General features: G+C 46.3%; 1 protein-coding gene across 7 annotated transcripts in view; it reads right to left on the bottom strand.

The window, feature by feature from the left end:
• Nucleotides 1-612: 612 nt before the first annotated feature.
• lili (LMBR1-like protein lilipod) overlaps nt 613-16,242 on the bottom strand; it is a 190,316-nt gene continuing 174,686 nt past the window's right edge. For 6 of the 7 annotated variants that reach the window (XM_089547559.1, XM_089547558.1, XM_089547560.1 and 3 more), the window contains 2 exons: nt 16,077-16,234; nt 613-12,020 (listed from right to left, as the gene is read on the bottom strand). In XM_089547559.1, coding sequence (XP_089403685.1) covers nt 11,818-12,020; nt 16,077-16,234 — 361 coding nt within the window. In that variant the 3' untranslated portion in view covers nt 613-11,817. The remainder of the gene's footprint in view (nt 12,021-16,076; nt 16,235-16,242) is intronic. The other variant, XM_089547567.1, reaches the window with a different exon arrangement.

The following is a 16,242-nucleotide window of genomic DNA, read 5'->3' as shown; positions in this document are numbered from 1 at the left end:
ACATCCCGTAAGCAGGAGCCTAATTTGCTTTTTAGAACAATACTAAGGCGAAAGCCTTTAATGCGTCATACTGTCATTAGCAGCCGTGTCAGCAGATTTGTCCGCGTTTCGGCGTCACTACTTAAAAAAAACTGTCGAGGCTGAGAATCGAACCAGGGCCTTTGGCATTCGAAGTCATTAACTACTCATTTGGCATTTGAACTAGTCATGACTGGTTAGTCATTAGTCATGGTGTCATGACTAATGACTGGTTAGTCATTAAGCAGTCACGACTAGTTTGTCATGACTAGCTAGTCATTAACCAGCCATCAATTAACTAGTCATGACTATTTAGTCAATAACCAATTATGACCCAATTAGTCACGGATTTCCAAACCAAGTCGCCCCATAGCCACCTTGTGTGTGCCAACGGCCGTGAGGCCAAGGTGGCGTGGAAAGGCTTTCGCCTCGTGCACTTTAGGTCGTCAAAGTGGCCCCTGAATTTTTTGCGGAGCAGCACGAAAATGATTCTGGCCCGAAACAGCCAATTAACTGTCGCAGCGTGCACAGGAGCATTCTTAAATTGGAGCGCCTGAGACTAAAGGCAGCACCAATCTGGTTCAAACAGAGGAGAAGACACATGCACACGTTTAATGTTCTCTTATTGAGCAGTAGTTCGATAAAATGTGTTCACAGTGCCTAGGACCAAAAAAAATATACACATTCAGTGCCTAAAGGGTCACCAACTTCACTATGCATACAACTCACAGTAAAAAGAACCTTGTTTGAACTGTTAGGAAGTATCACAAGAGCACGCCACCAAACAGGACACACAATCTCAGGAAAGCAATGAAAACTGTACATTCCCAGAAGATCACACTGACAGACACATCTAATAAGCAACTCTCTGATGTCAGCTGCGAGTAGCCGACTACTATGAAGAACACGCATAATACAAGACTCATGCAATACTTTCTTTTGAGCTCAAGAGTTGTAACGGTTCCCAACAGTGTTCCTTCATGGCCCATAGCAGAGTATGTCAGTACAGCATAAAGGTAACTGTAGACACAAGAATACGCTATACATGCAATGTCATGTGGCACTGCTCACGAGGAGTAGTGAATGAAATCGTCATGTGAGCTATCACAATTTCATTGAACAGACTACAGACTAGAAGTGAAGAAAACGATCTGAATATAGGTAATGTTAAACCAAGCACCAAGGGTAGTCAACAAGTTCTGCCTGCTGGGCTGTCCTGAGCTTAAGTGGAAGATGTCATACTGAAATGAATGTTCCGAGATGGCTTTTCTCCCAGAAGCACACACCACTTTTGAATGCAACACCCTGGTAGGCGCTACTTATTGCAAACACACCTCGGGCATGCATTACTGCAGCAGAAAAGATGAAAATGTGCCAGCACATATATCTATCCTGTCTCTGTAGGAACAGAGCGCAGTGGTATAAGGTTACACCATAGACCAAGACAAGCGAAAGCTGACAACCAAGAATTACAAATGAATTGAACCTGAGTCCACAGAAGAACAGTGAATAATATCACACAGTTTCCACTCCCTTCTCTTTACGTCTTTTCCATGCTAGGAGCCAAGTGCTGTTGTTTTTTTTATCTCTAACTGCCCAAATCCAATTCGGTGGGCAGGCAGAGCAGGCTTACATCAGCCGAATTTGTGTTCGCCCATCAGATGCAGACAAGGTGGGTGCAGAGGCCGCAACAAAAGAGTGCTTCAGCCTCGGCGCTGACGTCTACAAGGTATCGGAAAACACTCCGTCTCACTTTGGTCATTCCGCTCTCTTAAAAGTACAGTACACAAACTTGTGGTTTCACTTATCAGTTTATCTCACACCTTTTGGTGCGCAAACACTACTTTACGGGGTCAGACCCAACCGAGAATTTTGTGGTGTCCCTGACCTTGAGGGTGGAGAAATAAAATAAATATTGCTGCGACTGGGTTTCGAACCTGCGAGATCAGCTTCGCTGGCCGCTGCATGAGAGCCCTACGACATCGCCGCAGCAAATGAGGCCTTCGTGTTAAACTCCAACACACTCTTGCACTGTGTATGCAGTCTTCATACACTTCCAACTCCAGCGCAAACACACCAGATCAGATAAACCTCTACCAGAGCTTAACTTGAGTCCAGCAAAGCCAAACCATGAGCCAACCAGGCTAAACACATGCTTTCGCCCGTCTACTCGGTTTAATTACGCTGAAACCCTAGCACTATTTAAACAGCGGTCTTTGCTCAAAAGCATCTCAGAATCTAACCCAAAGGTGACACACACAAAAAAATTTCTCATTTCGAGGGCTTCAAAACCATGTTCCACATTCAAATAGCACTGTGCTATGCAACTGCTACACAAAAGCGATGAGCATGAATGATCATAACTGTGCTCTTGTCTGTTTTCATGAAGCTTTTCTTACTTATCGCAAGGTGGCGCTGCTTATATTCTGCGCATTTCTCTATCACCTGATTGATAGTGTGAATATGGTCTGTTGTGTCGAGTATCCTAGTCGAGAAAGCAATTGACTCAGTCCAAACCTCCAAACCTCAGCAGCCATGCAGGCATTGCGGAATCAGGGTGTACAAGTGTGTTGCGTGAAAATATTGGGCGATATCTGTAACGATTGCACAGCTACCATAGCCCTCCATAAAGACAGCAAACGCGGCTTTTTGACATCGCAGTCGAAATCAAGAGAAAGAAATGGGCTTGGGCAGGGCATGTAATGCGAAGGCAAGATGGTTGCTGGTCCTTAACAGTAACGGAGTGGATTCCAAGACAAAGCAAACGTAGCAGGGGGCGGCAGAAAGGTAGGTGGGCATCCGAGATTAAGAAGTTTGCAGGGATACGGTGGGAGCAACTGGCCAAGGTGAGGATCAATAGGGGAGACATGGGAGGGGCCTTTGCCCTGCAGTGGGCGTACTCAGGCTGATAATGATGATGGCACTGCTTAACCAGAAGGTGGGGGGGCTGTACAGTTCGGAGAATGGAATCATGGCCGACATCAGTGACTTCCACAGTGTCACTGACACTTGACAAGTACTGTGTGATGACTGTGCACGCAAGTGCCTTGCAGAACACAGCAGACCACACTGTAATGCAAGACAACATGCACAGCTCCCATTTGCACTGCTCACACAAAAAGCAGGTCGTGTTTAGAAGGCAACTCCAGTGTTTTTCTGGCTTCCATGCATTTCGTTGAAACTGTTCTCCGAAGCTTTCTGATCGTTCACGCCCAATTTCGCAGCCAGTCAGAGCTTTGTTTAAGCACGTAACAAGTTTTGAACTTTCCTGTGCCGTGCCCTCAATTGGGGCGATTTCTACGGCAACCTCACGTGTTGCTACTGCAGCTCGTCAGAATACACGGTGTCCCCGCTAACTTTAGCCAGGGTTTAGAAATATGCCGAGGCACTCTAAGAAGATGTGACCACATGCACGTTACTTGTTATTGTATGGAGCAAGTCGCACTATTTTTTTTGCATTCTGGTTAATTGCGTAATTAATAGAGATTAATAAACCAATTTCGCAGGTAACCAAGTTAAGCAAAAGATTCCAGTCAGAAAGTTGTAGAACAGACCGTAAAACGTCAGACTGAACAGTTTCTATCCATCTGTTACGCATGTTTTTTTTCCCACTCATTTTAGATGGCCGCGAATTACAAAAAAAAAAAACCATGTGACACGCCCACTTGCAGTGCTTTCAGATGTTCAGGCTACAAATGAACAGATCATTTTTCCAGGTGCCGCTGAAAAGGCAAACAGGGCAGCGACACAGGCTGTGCAATTTATGCCAGCAGTGTGCTTCCCTCGCAGCGGTTCATATATTTATTTATTACAATACCCTCACGGCTCGCAGGGCATTATAGAGGGGGTGGGTGAAAAAAGAAAAATAAATACATAGTACAAAGTACAGGCAAAAGGCAAAAAATCATGATGCAGACGCTTGTTCGATGATATGCTTGGTGATAAGTGGCTTGAAAGATGGCGCGTCTTCAATGCAGGCGATATGGGGTGGAAGGTGGTTCCACTCAGTGCTAGTCTTTGGTAAGAAAGAATTAAAAAGCGCATTCGTTTTACACGTTGGGATGGAAACTTTATGCGGATGGTCAACACGTGATGACACGTATGATGGTACAGAAGAAAAAAATTCCTGTTTTAGTGTCTCGTCATGAAAGAAAATCCTGTGGAAAAGACTGAGGCGTGAAATATTTCTGCGAACTGTGAGGTTAGTCGGACCAAGCTTAGTTTTCATTAAAGAAACACTAGCCGTGCAATGAGCAGCCATTGTCGCTTGTGCTCGCGCACATCGCACAGCAAGCGCCTCCAGTGCTGCCCTTTCAAGCGGCAGCACACCCGGCTAGACGATCTGTAGGCTGAACGTTTGAGAGCACTGCAAGCGGGCATGTCACGTGGTATTTTTTTACTATTTTGCGGGCATCTGCATGAAGAGGGAAAAAAACTAATACCTAACATATGGAAAATTTGAAACTGTTCAATCGGACGTTTCGCAGACCATTCTACAACTTTCCGATATGAACTTTTCTGCATAAGTCAGCTCGGACACTCTGTATATTTGTTCTGTTTGCAGAAGGAAATTTCAAGCTTGTTTTTGGTCACTGCAGACAATTAATGACTGAAGCTATCATTAACAGACACTGGTTCAGCCACACGAAGCACACATGAGGTTTTGCTACAGTATCCATGACATTATATTTTGGTCTATCGTGACCAAACGCAGGTTTGGATTCCCGAGTTTTGCTGTCTTCTTTATTTTGAACACTACTCATCAGACGCAAGACTAGGAAGTTCGATAGTCCGCTCAAGATGGTCGAAATTCCCCCGGAGCTGCTCTGAACATACAAGGAGGTATGGAGCACCGAGAGGACGAACACCATGGAAGGATGAGCACCAACGAAGGATTAGCGTGCACCTTTGCCTGTGTTTACCCTCGCAGTGTTCTGTATGAATCCTCTGGCAGTCTTCTAGAGCACTGTGCAATTTTTGCGGGTAAAAACTGCAAGACCTTTTTACAGTCATATCTCCCGCATTGCGCGTCCACAAAAACACCAGTGCCGAGAAGAGCAAACAAGAGAGAGATTGGCCGTCCCTCCTGAGCCATTCGTTGTGTGCACCTATTTAACCGAATGGGCACCGCGAGGCATTACATGTTCCTGGAAGAAAGGTCAAAGATCCCTTGGTTGCATGGCTGCAAAATTTTTTCAGCATTTTAACGAGGGCATTCAGACTTGAGAGAGACGTATTTTGAATTCAAACTAAACTCTTGCTCTGGTCCAAAGAGGGTACACGCACGTGCAAGTAAATAAATCGGTAAAATTCGCAATAGGAAAGGTATGCACAAAAGCAGAGCCATGTTGCGTAAATCGGTAAAATTCGCAATAGGAAAGGTATACACAAAAGCAGAGCCATGTTGCGTCACTATCACTGAACTGTCTGCTGAGGTATCATGAAAAAGGCGGGATGCAGGTTTTGTGGGTGAAATTTTTGTTTTTTGCATAAAGTGATGAAATTTGGTACGCTCATTGGGAAATGGACCAAACATTAAATACAAATTTGCGCTCATATATCGAGTAATTTTAGCATTATAAATATTTATGTGCTTAACTGCTATACCAAACTTGCAGGAAGCCTGAATGACAATAAAGCGTGTAGGGGTCTAGTCGCTCTTAGCCAAAGGAATGGTCCATGCAGTGAATGCTGGCATAATGCACTCATTATCATCATGTCAAAGTAGCTGTACAGTAGAAGAGTAATTCAAAAGTGTAGGAGTGTCACTGCATAAAGAATTTATCAAGAAATACAACGCAACAAACCTCATGAAAATCCACCAAGGCATTGTTGTGCTGCGCTTTCTGCAAGCAGAGCAGTCTGGTCAAAAAAACACTTGTGAGAAAACTGGCGCCGAAGTGAAGCAGTTTTCATGGCTTTGTAGACGCCGCCACATTCCTAATGTTTGTGCACAACCCATGGTGACAGAAACGTCTTTTATGCTCAGCTGTTCCTGGCAGAAATTTTTTGGGGTGTGGTTGAAAAGGCCCCCCCTGTTCCGAATCTGCTGTTTAGTGAAATTTGAGTTTTACGAGATTTTTGCGATTTCAACTCAGCCCTTAAGGGTGGACGTGGGGATGGACTCTGAAGATGGATCGCAAAAATCGCGAAAAAAGTCGATTTTTGAAAAGTACACTTTTTGGCATCTCCAACACTGTTTCTATATTGTACTGAACTACTTCACCCAAAAATAAACTTTAAGCGCTTCAAATAAATATATTTGTTGGCATCTACACATAGACTGTGTGTGCTAACTTAGAACTTTCAGGCTTGTTTTCTCTAAAGTTTGTTTTGAGCTTAATACCTTGCTCGTGGAAAGCGTAGCACAGCAATGGGTGCATGGATTTTTGCCCCGTTTGTTTTGCTGTGATCACTGAAATGTGGTCTGTGTTGAGACAGTCTCAAATTTACCATTTAGGCTCACATTTTTATTACATGGTAATTAGACCATGATACATTCTAAACATAAAAGAAGGTGCATATTGTGTCCTTAAAAAAAAAGGAGCAGAGAAATAAAAAAAAATTAAGAGAGTGTTGATTTACACCACAATTCTTAGTATAAATATTAACAGCATTTACAGACCTGTTTAGTCACGCTAGGCTTTCCACAAGCGAGCAACATGGGGACAACATATAAACAATGACAAAATGGCACCTACTGAATCTGTCATTGTGAAACTTTATATCTGTTTGTTTGATGCTGTTTTAAGCCAGTCTGCCAAATTGCATCACTCTAAGTCGAAAAATAGAAAAGTTGCCTTCGATCCCCTCATCCCCCCTTAAAGGAATTCTGCAACTTTCCACCCCAGAAGAAAGGGTTCTTGTGAAAAAGTTTTCAATCTAGGTGCAGCACCACAGACGTGAAGCATTACAAGCTGGGACTGCCCACGAGTCCCTTCTTGGCGAGGGAAAAACAACAAAGAGCGACGTGTCCAGCCAGCCGTGCCCATTTCGAATGACGCTGAGCTGCTCGACATTCCAGGCCAGGATTCGCATGAGGGACTAGCACCGAGTAGAAACAATTATTGGTAAATTATCGGCCGCAATTCACCGACGAATGGTGTTTGGGCTACATGCATTTTATCACTGCTTGCCAAACAGTCCCTTTAAGGGTTGGCCCTATAAACGCTAAGCATTTGAAAGTGCACCGAACTGGCTTAAATGGTGCTTTTTTGGGCAAGCACCAGCCAACATCAGTGCACGATTGAAGGCACATGAACCTTTTGTTCCACGCCTTGCTGCCTCTGATGAAAGAGACCCCCAGCTGATACAGCAGAAGGAAAGGGGACTCTGACCTGACCTCACTTCACCTCAGTTTATTTGCCTCCTCAAAGACATCCTTGCGGAGAAATTACATCACGGGCGAGGATACAGATACTTGAGAGGAAAAGCAAGCACAGGTCGCTGCCTCTGAAGATGGACTATCAGAGCTTCAAGAAGCGAAGATGGGCATGTGATGGCAGCGACTTTGTTGGGAACGACATTCCAGTTGCTCGGGGAGGGGGGAAACAGATCCTGAAAACGACGCTGTGCGAGCAATAGGACAAGCTATCTGAAACGGATGCATAGCGCGATGAGATATGTGGGTGCGATGCACAACGCAAGGTGCTTGATTGAGGGAATTGTGAAGAATTCTTTGCAGCAAAGGCTGGCAATGCAGCGACGAAGTAAGAGGCTCTCAAGGCTGGAATTTTCCTTCGAGATGAAATGATGATGGAATACGAGTGTGCACAATGCACGAAAGGGACGGCGTGGACTTGAATTGATTTAGGTATATCTAGGGTGGGTTCCAGATGAGACTGGCGTACTCCAGTTTTGATCTGACAAGTGTTTTATATGCCTGGAGTTCTGGGGTGCACGACAGAGGTGACCTTTCAAGAAGACCCGTTGGCTGACAATATGATACTAGCTATATGTGTGTGCACGAAGAAAGACCGCTGCAGAGGGAGACTACAAGATACTTCTATGACTGGACGCATTCTGTGCAAGAGTTAGCAACTGCATATGAAAAAAGAACGGGATTACACTGGCGAGTGAAAGAGGCGAGTTTACATTTCTTGGCGTTTAAAATCATGAACCAGCGATCACACCATTCTTGGACTTGGTTGAGATCATGCTGTAGAGCTATTTGATCAGAGATATTAGTAGTTTTCCCATACATTATGCAGTTCTAGGCAAAAATTCTTATCTGACAATGTACATGAAGAGGTAGGTCATTTATGCATATTAGAAACAGGAGAGAGGAGAGTACAGATCCCTGCGGGACACCAGATGTTACAGGGATTGTGTTTGAGCTTTTGCTGTTAACATAGACCAACTGTGAGCAAGGAATTCCTTAACCCAGTTTAGAATGTTGGGATGCAAATTTAGAGCAGCGAGTTTCAGTAGCAAGCGTTGGTGAGGTGCCTCATCAAATGCCTTTGCAAAATCTAAGAAAATTGCATCAGTTTGCAGATTGCGATCAAGGTTAGTGTGCAGGTCAAAAGCAAAGGTTGCTAGTTGTGCCTCGCACGAGAGCTCCTTCCTGAAGCCATGTTGCGCAAGACAAAAGAAGTCGTTTGAATCTAGGAAGTTGACGATATGGGAGTAGATGACACGCTCCTGGTTGGGAAGATGAGGCAGTAGTTTATTGGGCATTATTTGGAGGCGGGTTCAATCTCGGCCACGGCGGTCGAATTTCGATGGAGGTGAAATTCTAGAGGCCCGTGTGCTGTGCGATGTCAGTGCACGTTAAAGAACCCCAGGGGGTCGAAATTTCTGGAGCCCTCCACTGCGCTTTGGGATGTTAAACCCCCATAAACCGCATACCTAATCTCTTGTACCTGACTTGTGGACCGGGATCACCTTCCCCATTTTTCGGTAGTGTTCCTGTTGAAAAAGACTGTGAGAATAATAGGGACAGATATATGGAGGATATGTACTTAGTACTTTTTTTAAGAATTTATAATTTACATCATCAACCCTTGCAGACGATGAAAGCTCAATTTTGTCAATAAGGATCGAGATGCCATGCGTACTGATGTTAACAGGGGACAATGTTGCAGGAATGTTCCAGGCTGGGCACTGATTGGTCAGTCATGAGAACCCCAGCAAAAGAGAAATTGAAATGGCCGGCACAGTCAGCGTCACTGATCTCTTCATCCGCGGGATTACTAAGGATAATGGGACTTGTAGCTTGTGGGTTTAGTACTTCCCACAACTTTCTGGGGAAGATATTTAGGAGGTCAGTTTTAAAGAAAGTTTGTTTGGCGCTTTGGAGTGCTGTGAACTGTGCGTCCTCGGCTGCATAATATTGTTGCCCTGCTTCTGTAATCGGCCGCAGTTTCGCTGATCTAAAAAGACGTTTTTTTCTTTCTTTCCAATTAAATCTTGCAAAACAAAACTGAAGGAGCAGTGTACGTTCTCACTCCGCTGTTGTGTCGTGCACAGAGAAGCAAAAAATCTCTCTGCTTCGACAGCCATTCTTGTTTTATACTAGGTTTTGGTTGAGAATTATTCGGAAGTCTGCACTGTGTGTGGCACTGCCAAACCCCGGGAGATGCTGTTGGCTGCCAAACCAGGAGTGCTCCCTGGAGGGAGGGAGACATGGCGCTGCCAGTACAAGATGCAACGCAGACCAATTCTCACCAAATCACTCAACCCAAAAATAATTTACCATCAATGTGCAGTTCTGTCTGGGTGGTGCAACAGTTGGTACATGCGTGAATTGCGGATGAAAGCATTTGAACAAATACACCGGTGTGGTGCGAGCCATACTGCATTTTGGGTGAAACAAAGACGCGACAAAACCAAAAGGAAACAGCTGCTGTGCTACGACACAGCCATTCAGCACAAAGCCCTCGCAAGTGCACTGATACTACTCCGTATCAAAGTGGGATGTCCACTGAAAACAGTGCTAGTCCGTATAGTAGTACACAATGCATCAACCTTCTACTTCCCCAGTGCACGCGCACAAGAGAACACACACAGTGAAGGAAGCTCAACTTGAAGTAGATTAGGCTTTTTATCCCCTTCTGTCCAAGCGCTGCATGTAAATAAAAGCAGTGGCAGCTACTATGACTCAAAGAGGATGACTTTGCGATTAGAGTAGCTGATGGTTTTTTGGACTTGCGCACTATTTCCAACTTTGTTGAGGAACCATCACACACCACGTAGAAATGTGGTGTGTGATGGTTCCGATGTTTCGGACTGTGTGGAGTCCTAAAGTTTGATTTGCCAGACTTAAATAGATGCCAGAAATAGTGTAGAGGTCAGTTTTCGACCAAAAAGTTCATTCTTTCAGCCTAATATATACCCAAGCAGGCACTGCAGTCACAACCAACTGGTTATTTGTTGCTGTGAAAGCCAGCATCTTAGACCTAAATGGAGTCAGTTGGATGGGCGGGCTTGGATTGGCTTGGCTATTTGTTCATCACTGCTGTTGGAGATAATGGCATAATAACATGCTCAGCCTACAAAGAAGAGTGCGCTGAAAACAGGACCACTGCAGAATTCACTGGGTAAATGCCGTCGCCCACTGTGCCGGGTACACGGGGGGCTTCTTCTCGTGGTCTATGCGACCTTTATTGCTCATGGAAACGTTCGCGCGGTGCGCGCTTTCGCTGGCAGCATGACATGCAAGCATGCCTGTTCTTTGCAAAGCAATAACTTTTTTCAAGTGAACGAATTTCTTGGACTATTCGATTATTCGGACCATTTTCCGGGGTTCCCTCGAGCGCACAATATCAGTCCGCGACTGTAGTGCATCCGCACCACTGATCATAGCGGCAACTAAAATCGATGCAATCACCACTCAACTTCCCTCTCTCTCCAACAGCACAATCCAAGAAGCATCACTGCAAGAAAACAACAGGACCGACGACTCCATTTTAGCACAAGAATGAGCCAGGATAAAAGCATTGCACCGCTCATTCTGCCTCCAGGAATTAGAGGGAAAAAATGCTCCAGAGTAGAAGCAGTGTACCTGCCCCTGCATGGGACAAGCGTAGCGGCAATCACACACTCTGCATCATTACGTTAGCTGCGCAGGGTCCGTCCACTGGAAACGGCCCTGGATGGCCTGGAATGTGCCTTCCTGTGGTGTCTGGAAACACATCACATGCGTCCAACAAGCAGAATGAACATGCACATACTTTAGAAACAGAAAAAGGAAGCATCCACACACGCACACAACTAAAAAGTAAACACTGGGGTGCAGTCGGTGGCACAGAGTGGACCAACACTAAGAGGGACCAGCACAACGTATGTATTCGTGATATGCCTAAGTAATGCCACGTAACTGCAATTAATTAAAGCTACAAACTTAGGAACTTTCAATAAAACTGCTAACTGCTGTTACACGCAGTGCATAAAAGAAAAGTGCCCACAGAAATGGCGCAGAGTAAAAGCGTGGAATTGACAACGGATTGTCAGAGGCAGTTACCCCCACAGCACAAGGGCCACCGTTGAGGAGGACGCAGCGGTGATCCCAGCCAGTCTGTGCAACCCAGATTAGAAGAGGCCATCACAGGTCTCTGAGACAAGTTGCAGCCCAGCTGCCTTGACACCGGACGGGCCCAACACACAGCCTGCATCCCCAGTGCCGCAGTGTCTGAAGCACTCCGAGGAGCTGCGCATCTCTGCTGGCCAGACAGCTGTGGTGCCTGTGAGCAGCTTACTCTGGGTTGGCGCACCACCTCTGCTTGGGCCAGGATCTGTTCAGCGATGGAACAGCTGCGGCCACGACACAGTCAGAGAGCCCTGTCTGCCCTTCCAGGGTCAGTCCTCCTTGGCCCTCTGAGAGAGCGGCTTCCACGCTGCCAGGCGTCCCAGCAGCTCTGTGCGCACGGCAGCCGTCACCTTGGTGACCAGGCTGGTGGCGGCCGCAGCCACAAACACCAGGTTGTAGGTGAGCACCAGGGGAAAGCTGGCCAACCACTCGATGCGGCCAAAGTCACCCAAGAGGTCCAAGTTGGTGATGCCTGCATTACATCATAATCACCATCAGCCTGACTATGCCCACTGCAGGGCAAACGCCTCTCCCTGTCTCTCCAATTAACCCTGTCCTTCGCCAGCCGTGGCCACCGTATCCCCGCAAACTTCTTGGTCTCATCTGCCCGCCTAACTTTCTGCCATCCCCTGCTACGCTTGCCTTCTCTTGGAATCCACTCCGTTACCCTTAAGGACCAACGGTTATCTTGCTTTCGCATTGCATGCCCTGCCCAAGCCCATTCCTGTTGATTTCGACTAGGATGTCATTAACGCGCATTTGTTCTCTCACCCACTCCGGCCGCTTCCGGTCTCGCAACGCTACCCCTATCATTTTTCTTTCCATAGCTCGCTGCGTTGTCCTTCACTTAAGCTGAACCCTCTTCGTTAGCCTCCACTTCTCTGCCCCATAGGTGAGTACCGGTAAGATGCACCGAGTGGCAGACTGCATGCTTAACCTTTGGCAGGCATTCCACAAAAGAAAAGAAGGGCACCGTACAGCACAACCGAGCACACAAGTGTTGAAGATGCTTCCATACAAACGCAGTACAAATGTTTTCCTTCAGCTTCTGCCCACAGTCCTTGAACACAATACTGGCTAGCATGTGGCACACAAAAAAATCCCACTGCATGCAGGTAACTGCACAATGCACCAGGAGCACACACTGGGGATGCGTCAGCCACTCTGCAAATGGGCCTTGACTGGACATTGTAAGCACACTTATCTTGGCAAGAAATAAGACATTTAACACGAGCAAACAGCCATAGTTCGAGGGGGGGGGAGCCTGGTGATGCTGAAATTCAGTGTGGCAATGCCTTGCATGAGTTTGCAGGACACTTTACGGAACGCTGCAATTTGCGTGAATAATGCACAAAATCGCGCTACTTTCGCCCACTGTGTCTAAAACCTTGAGACATGTTATACTCTGTCCAGCATGCAAAATAAGGTGCACTTATGAAGAGTAGTGTCCCATGCTGAAAGCGCACTCTTGCACAGCTAAATGAAATAGTGTTTTGGTTTGGTTTGGTTTGGTTTATGGGGTTTAACGTCCCAAAGCGACTAAGGCTACGAGAGACGCCGTAGTGGAGGGCTCCGGAAATTTCGACCACCTGGGGTTCCCTAACGTGCACTGACATCGCACAGTACACGGGCCTCTAGGATTTCTCCTCCAAAGAAATTCCAGCCACCCAGGCCGGGATCGAACCCGCGTCTTTTAGGTCAGCAGCCGAGCACCATAACCACTGAGCCACCACGGTGGCACCTAAATGAAATAGCATACTCGTACGTGCACTTGGCAGAGTGTGTTCAAGGTGCATAACCTTGATGGCAACATTTTTATGCTTAAAATGTAATATACAACAAAATGCACATGCAAGATGATTTTACCTGCCACATATATTTTTCTTTGTGCAATAATTTTACGAGAGCAACCAGAAACACAGCATATCACTAAAACAAGTTGTAGGCATCCACGTTGTTGGTTGCTCGCATTCTGGATGTGCTCGGAAATTGTATTGCCTTGCTACACTATTACCATAAACTGAATTTAATGTGGTCATAGCCAAAAATTAAGAAGTTATGTTCATTCATCAACTGCTCTACATGACCATAATTTCAAAGGTACAAAAATGGCGGGTGGCTAAAAACAAAATTTTTGAAATGACATTCTGTAAGGGTATGCAGAATGTCATTTCAAAAATTTTGTTTTTAGCCACCCGCCATTTTTGTACCTACAAGCGCACTCTGCTTTTCTGTTTAGCACCGTGTAGCATAAAGTGCTACTGAGGGGCTGAAACGCACTCGTCATCATCATCATCATCAACCTGACTATTGCAGGGCAAAGGCGTCTTCCATGTCGCTCCAATTAACCCTGTCCTTTGCCAGCTGCAGTCACCCTATCCCCGCATACTTATTAACCTAATCCGCCCACTTAACTTTCTGCCTTCGACTCCACCACTACTCTTGCCTTCTCTTGGAATCCACTCCACTGCCCTTAAAGGGGCACCGCGATGATTTCCTCGGTACCAGTTAATATCATTAAATAGATTCATCATGCTTTCCAGAGACCAGAGCAAAAAGAATTATTGAAATCGGAGCATGCAAACGAAAGTTATTCCACTCTGAAAATTCGAAATGAAAAGCTCAGACGAAAACGCACTTCACTCGCCCATTTCACTCACCCAGTACCGAGATTGGGCGCTACCAATCAGAACCGCGCCTGGCGCACACGCAGCGGAAGCGTGCATGCAGTTGTTGCTTTGTCGGGGCTGTAGACATCCGCTCATTTTGAAGGCGTCTTCCCCCCGTGTACGCGACGCCATACTCAGGGCAGGGGTGACTAACAACAAAGGAAGCTCCCCGAAGTTTTTTTTTAGTCGGACTGGAAGGCGGTGGGCAGTAGCCCTCCTCCCCCCCAAACTCGACTCCGGTCTCCTGTCCGGCCTTTCTTGTCGACTGGCTTTTTTTTTTCGCTGCCGTCTTGGTATGGTCACGGCCGATCTCGACGCGCGCGCTTTCTGGTTTGAGCCAAGGTTTTTTGAACAGCGCTGGCTGCCACGAAGGTTTGAAGCGGAATGGAAAGTGTCGCCCCTAGCTGTATTCTTGTTAGTTTTCATTCGCTTTCCCTGCTTCTTTCCAGTTTTTGTGGCATGCGAAAAGCTTTCAGTACTCAGAGACATAATATTTTGGATTCATTTCGCAAGTATAAAGGAACAATATGCAAACTGGACGCCCAACCAATGAGAAAGGCAGCGCCCTATCTGGATGCCGCTTCATTTCCGCTGCCGCAAATGGCCGCCGCGTTGCGACACCATCGACTCGAAACAAGCATTTCTAGCGAAGATTAAAATATCAAATATTATGATTTCGGTGATCTCATTGCGCGTTCGGGACTCACAATGTCCCTTACTCTGCATACAAAGAATAAAGACCCCATGCTTTATCTACGTCGCAGGGCACCTTTAAGGACAGCAGTTATCTTGCCTTCGCATTACATGCCCTGCCCAAGCCCACTTCTTCCTCTTGATTTCAACTAGGATGTCATTAACCCACATTTGTTCCCTCACCTACTCTGCCCGCTTCTGGTCTCTTAACATTACGCCTATCATTATTTTTTTCCATAGCTTGCTACATTGACCTTAACTTAAGCTGAACCCTCTTTGTTAGCCTCCACATTTTTACCCTGTAGGTGGGTACCGGTAAGATAAAGCCATTGTGTACTTTTCTCTTGAGGGATATTGGTAAACTGCCATTCATGATCTGAGAGAACCTGCCATATGCGCTCTGTCCCATTCTTATTCTTCTAGTTATTTCCCTCTCATGATCCGGATCAGCGGTCACTACCTGCCCTAAGCAGACATATTCTCTTGCTACTTCCAGCATCTCACTACCAACTGCGAACTTCTGTTCCCTTGCTAGACTGTTGAACATTACTTTGGTTTTCTGCATGTTAATTTTTAGCCCCACTATCCTGCTCTGCCTGTATAACTCATTGATCATGCTTTGCAGTTCATGTCCTGAGCGGCTTAGCAAGGCAATGTCACCAGCGAATCGCAAATTACTCAAGTATTCTCCATTCACTCTTATCCCCAACTGTTCCCAATCCAAGCCTCAAAATACCTCCTGTAAGCAGGCAGTGAAGAGCATTGGCGAGGTCGTGTCTCCTTGCCTGAGACCCTTCCATAGAGGAATTTTATTGCTGACTTTTTGGAGGGCTATGGTAGCTGTGCAGTTGTTATAAGTACCTTCCAGTATTTTCACCTAAGACTCTACCACACACTGATTGTGCAAAGGCTAAATGTTTTTTCGTAATCAATGAAGGCTATATACATATAAGGGTTGGCTATACTCTGCGCATTTCCCTATTACCTGACTCCCCATGAGTGCACTTATTTCTGCATGCCTGACAGGTGTAATACCTGTGTACGCTAAAGGTGACATCTAGGGCCGACACTCCTCGTGCAGAGTCCCCCCCCCCCCCCCCCCCCCCCCCCCCCCCCAGGGGCCGCCGTGACAGAGGCAAAGCCACCTTGTGTGAGAGTCAACATACCCAGTGTCCTGGCCAAGACGGGCAGAGCTGAGCTCAGCAACAGCAGGACGGCGCAGTTTCCAATGATCTGGGTGAGCGTGGCCGAAAGAGGCTTGGGACGGAGCTGACAGAAGACGGGCAGCGAGAAGAAGCCCACCACAGATGCAAGCCACAGGTAGCTGTGACA

The sequence above is a fragment of the Amblyomma mixtum genome, chromosome 6 (assembly GCF_055824585.1).
Source record: "Amblyomma mixtum isolate Tamu chromosome 6, ASM5582458v1, whole genome shotgun sequence".
Lineage (NCBI taxonomy): Eukaryota > Metazoa > Arthropoda > Arachnida > Ixodida > Ixodidae > Amblyomma > Amblyomma mixtum.
The sequence above is the reverse complement of the archived record's forward strand: the minus strand, read 5'-3'. Positions and strand labels throughout refer to the sequence as shown.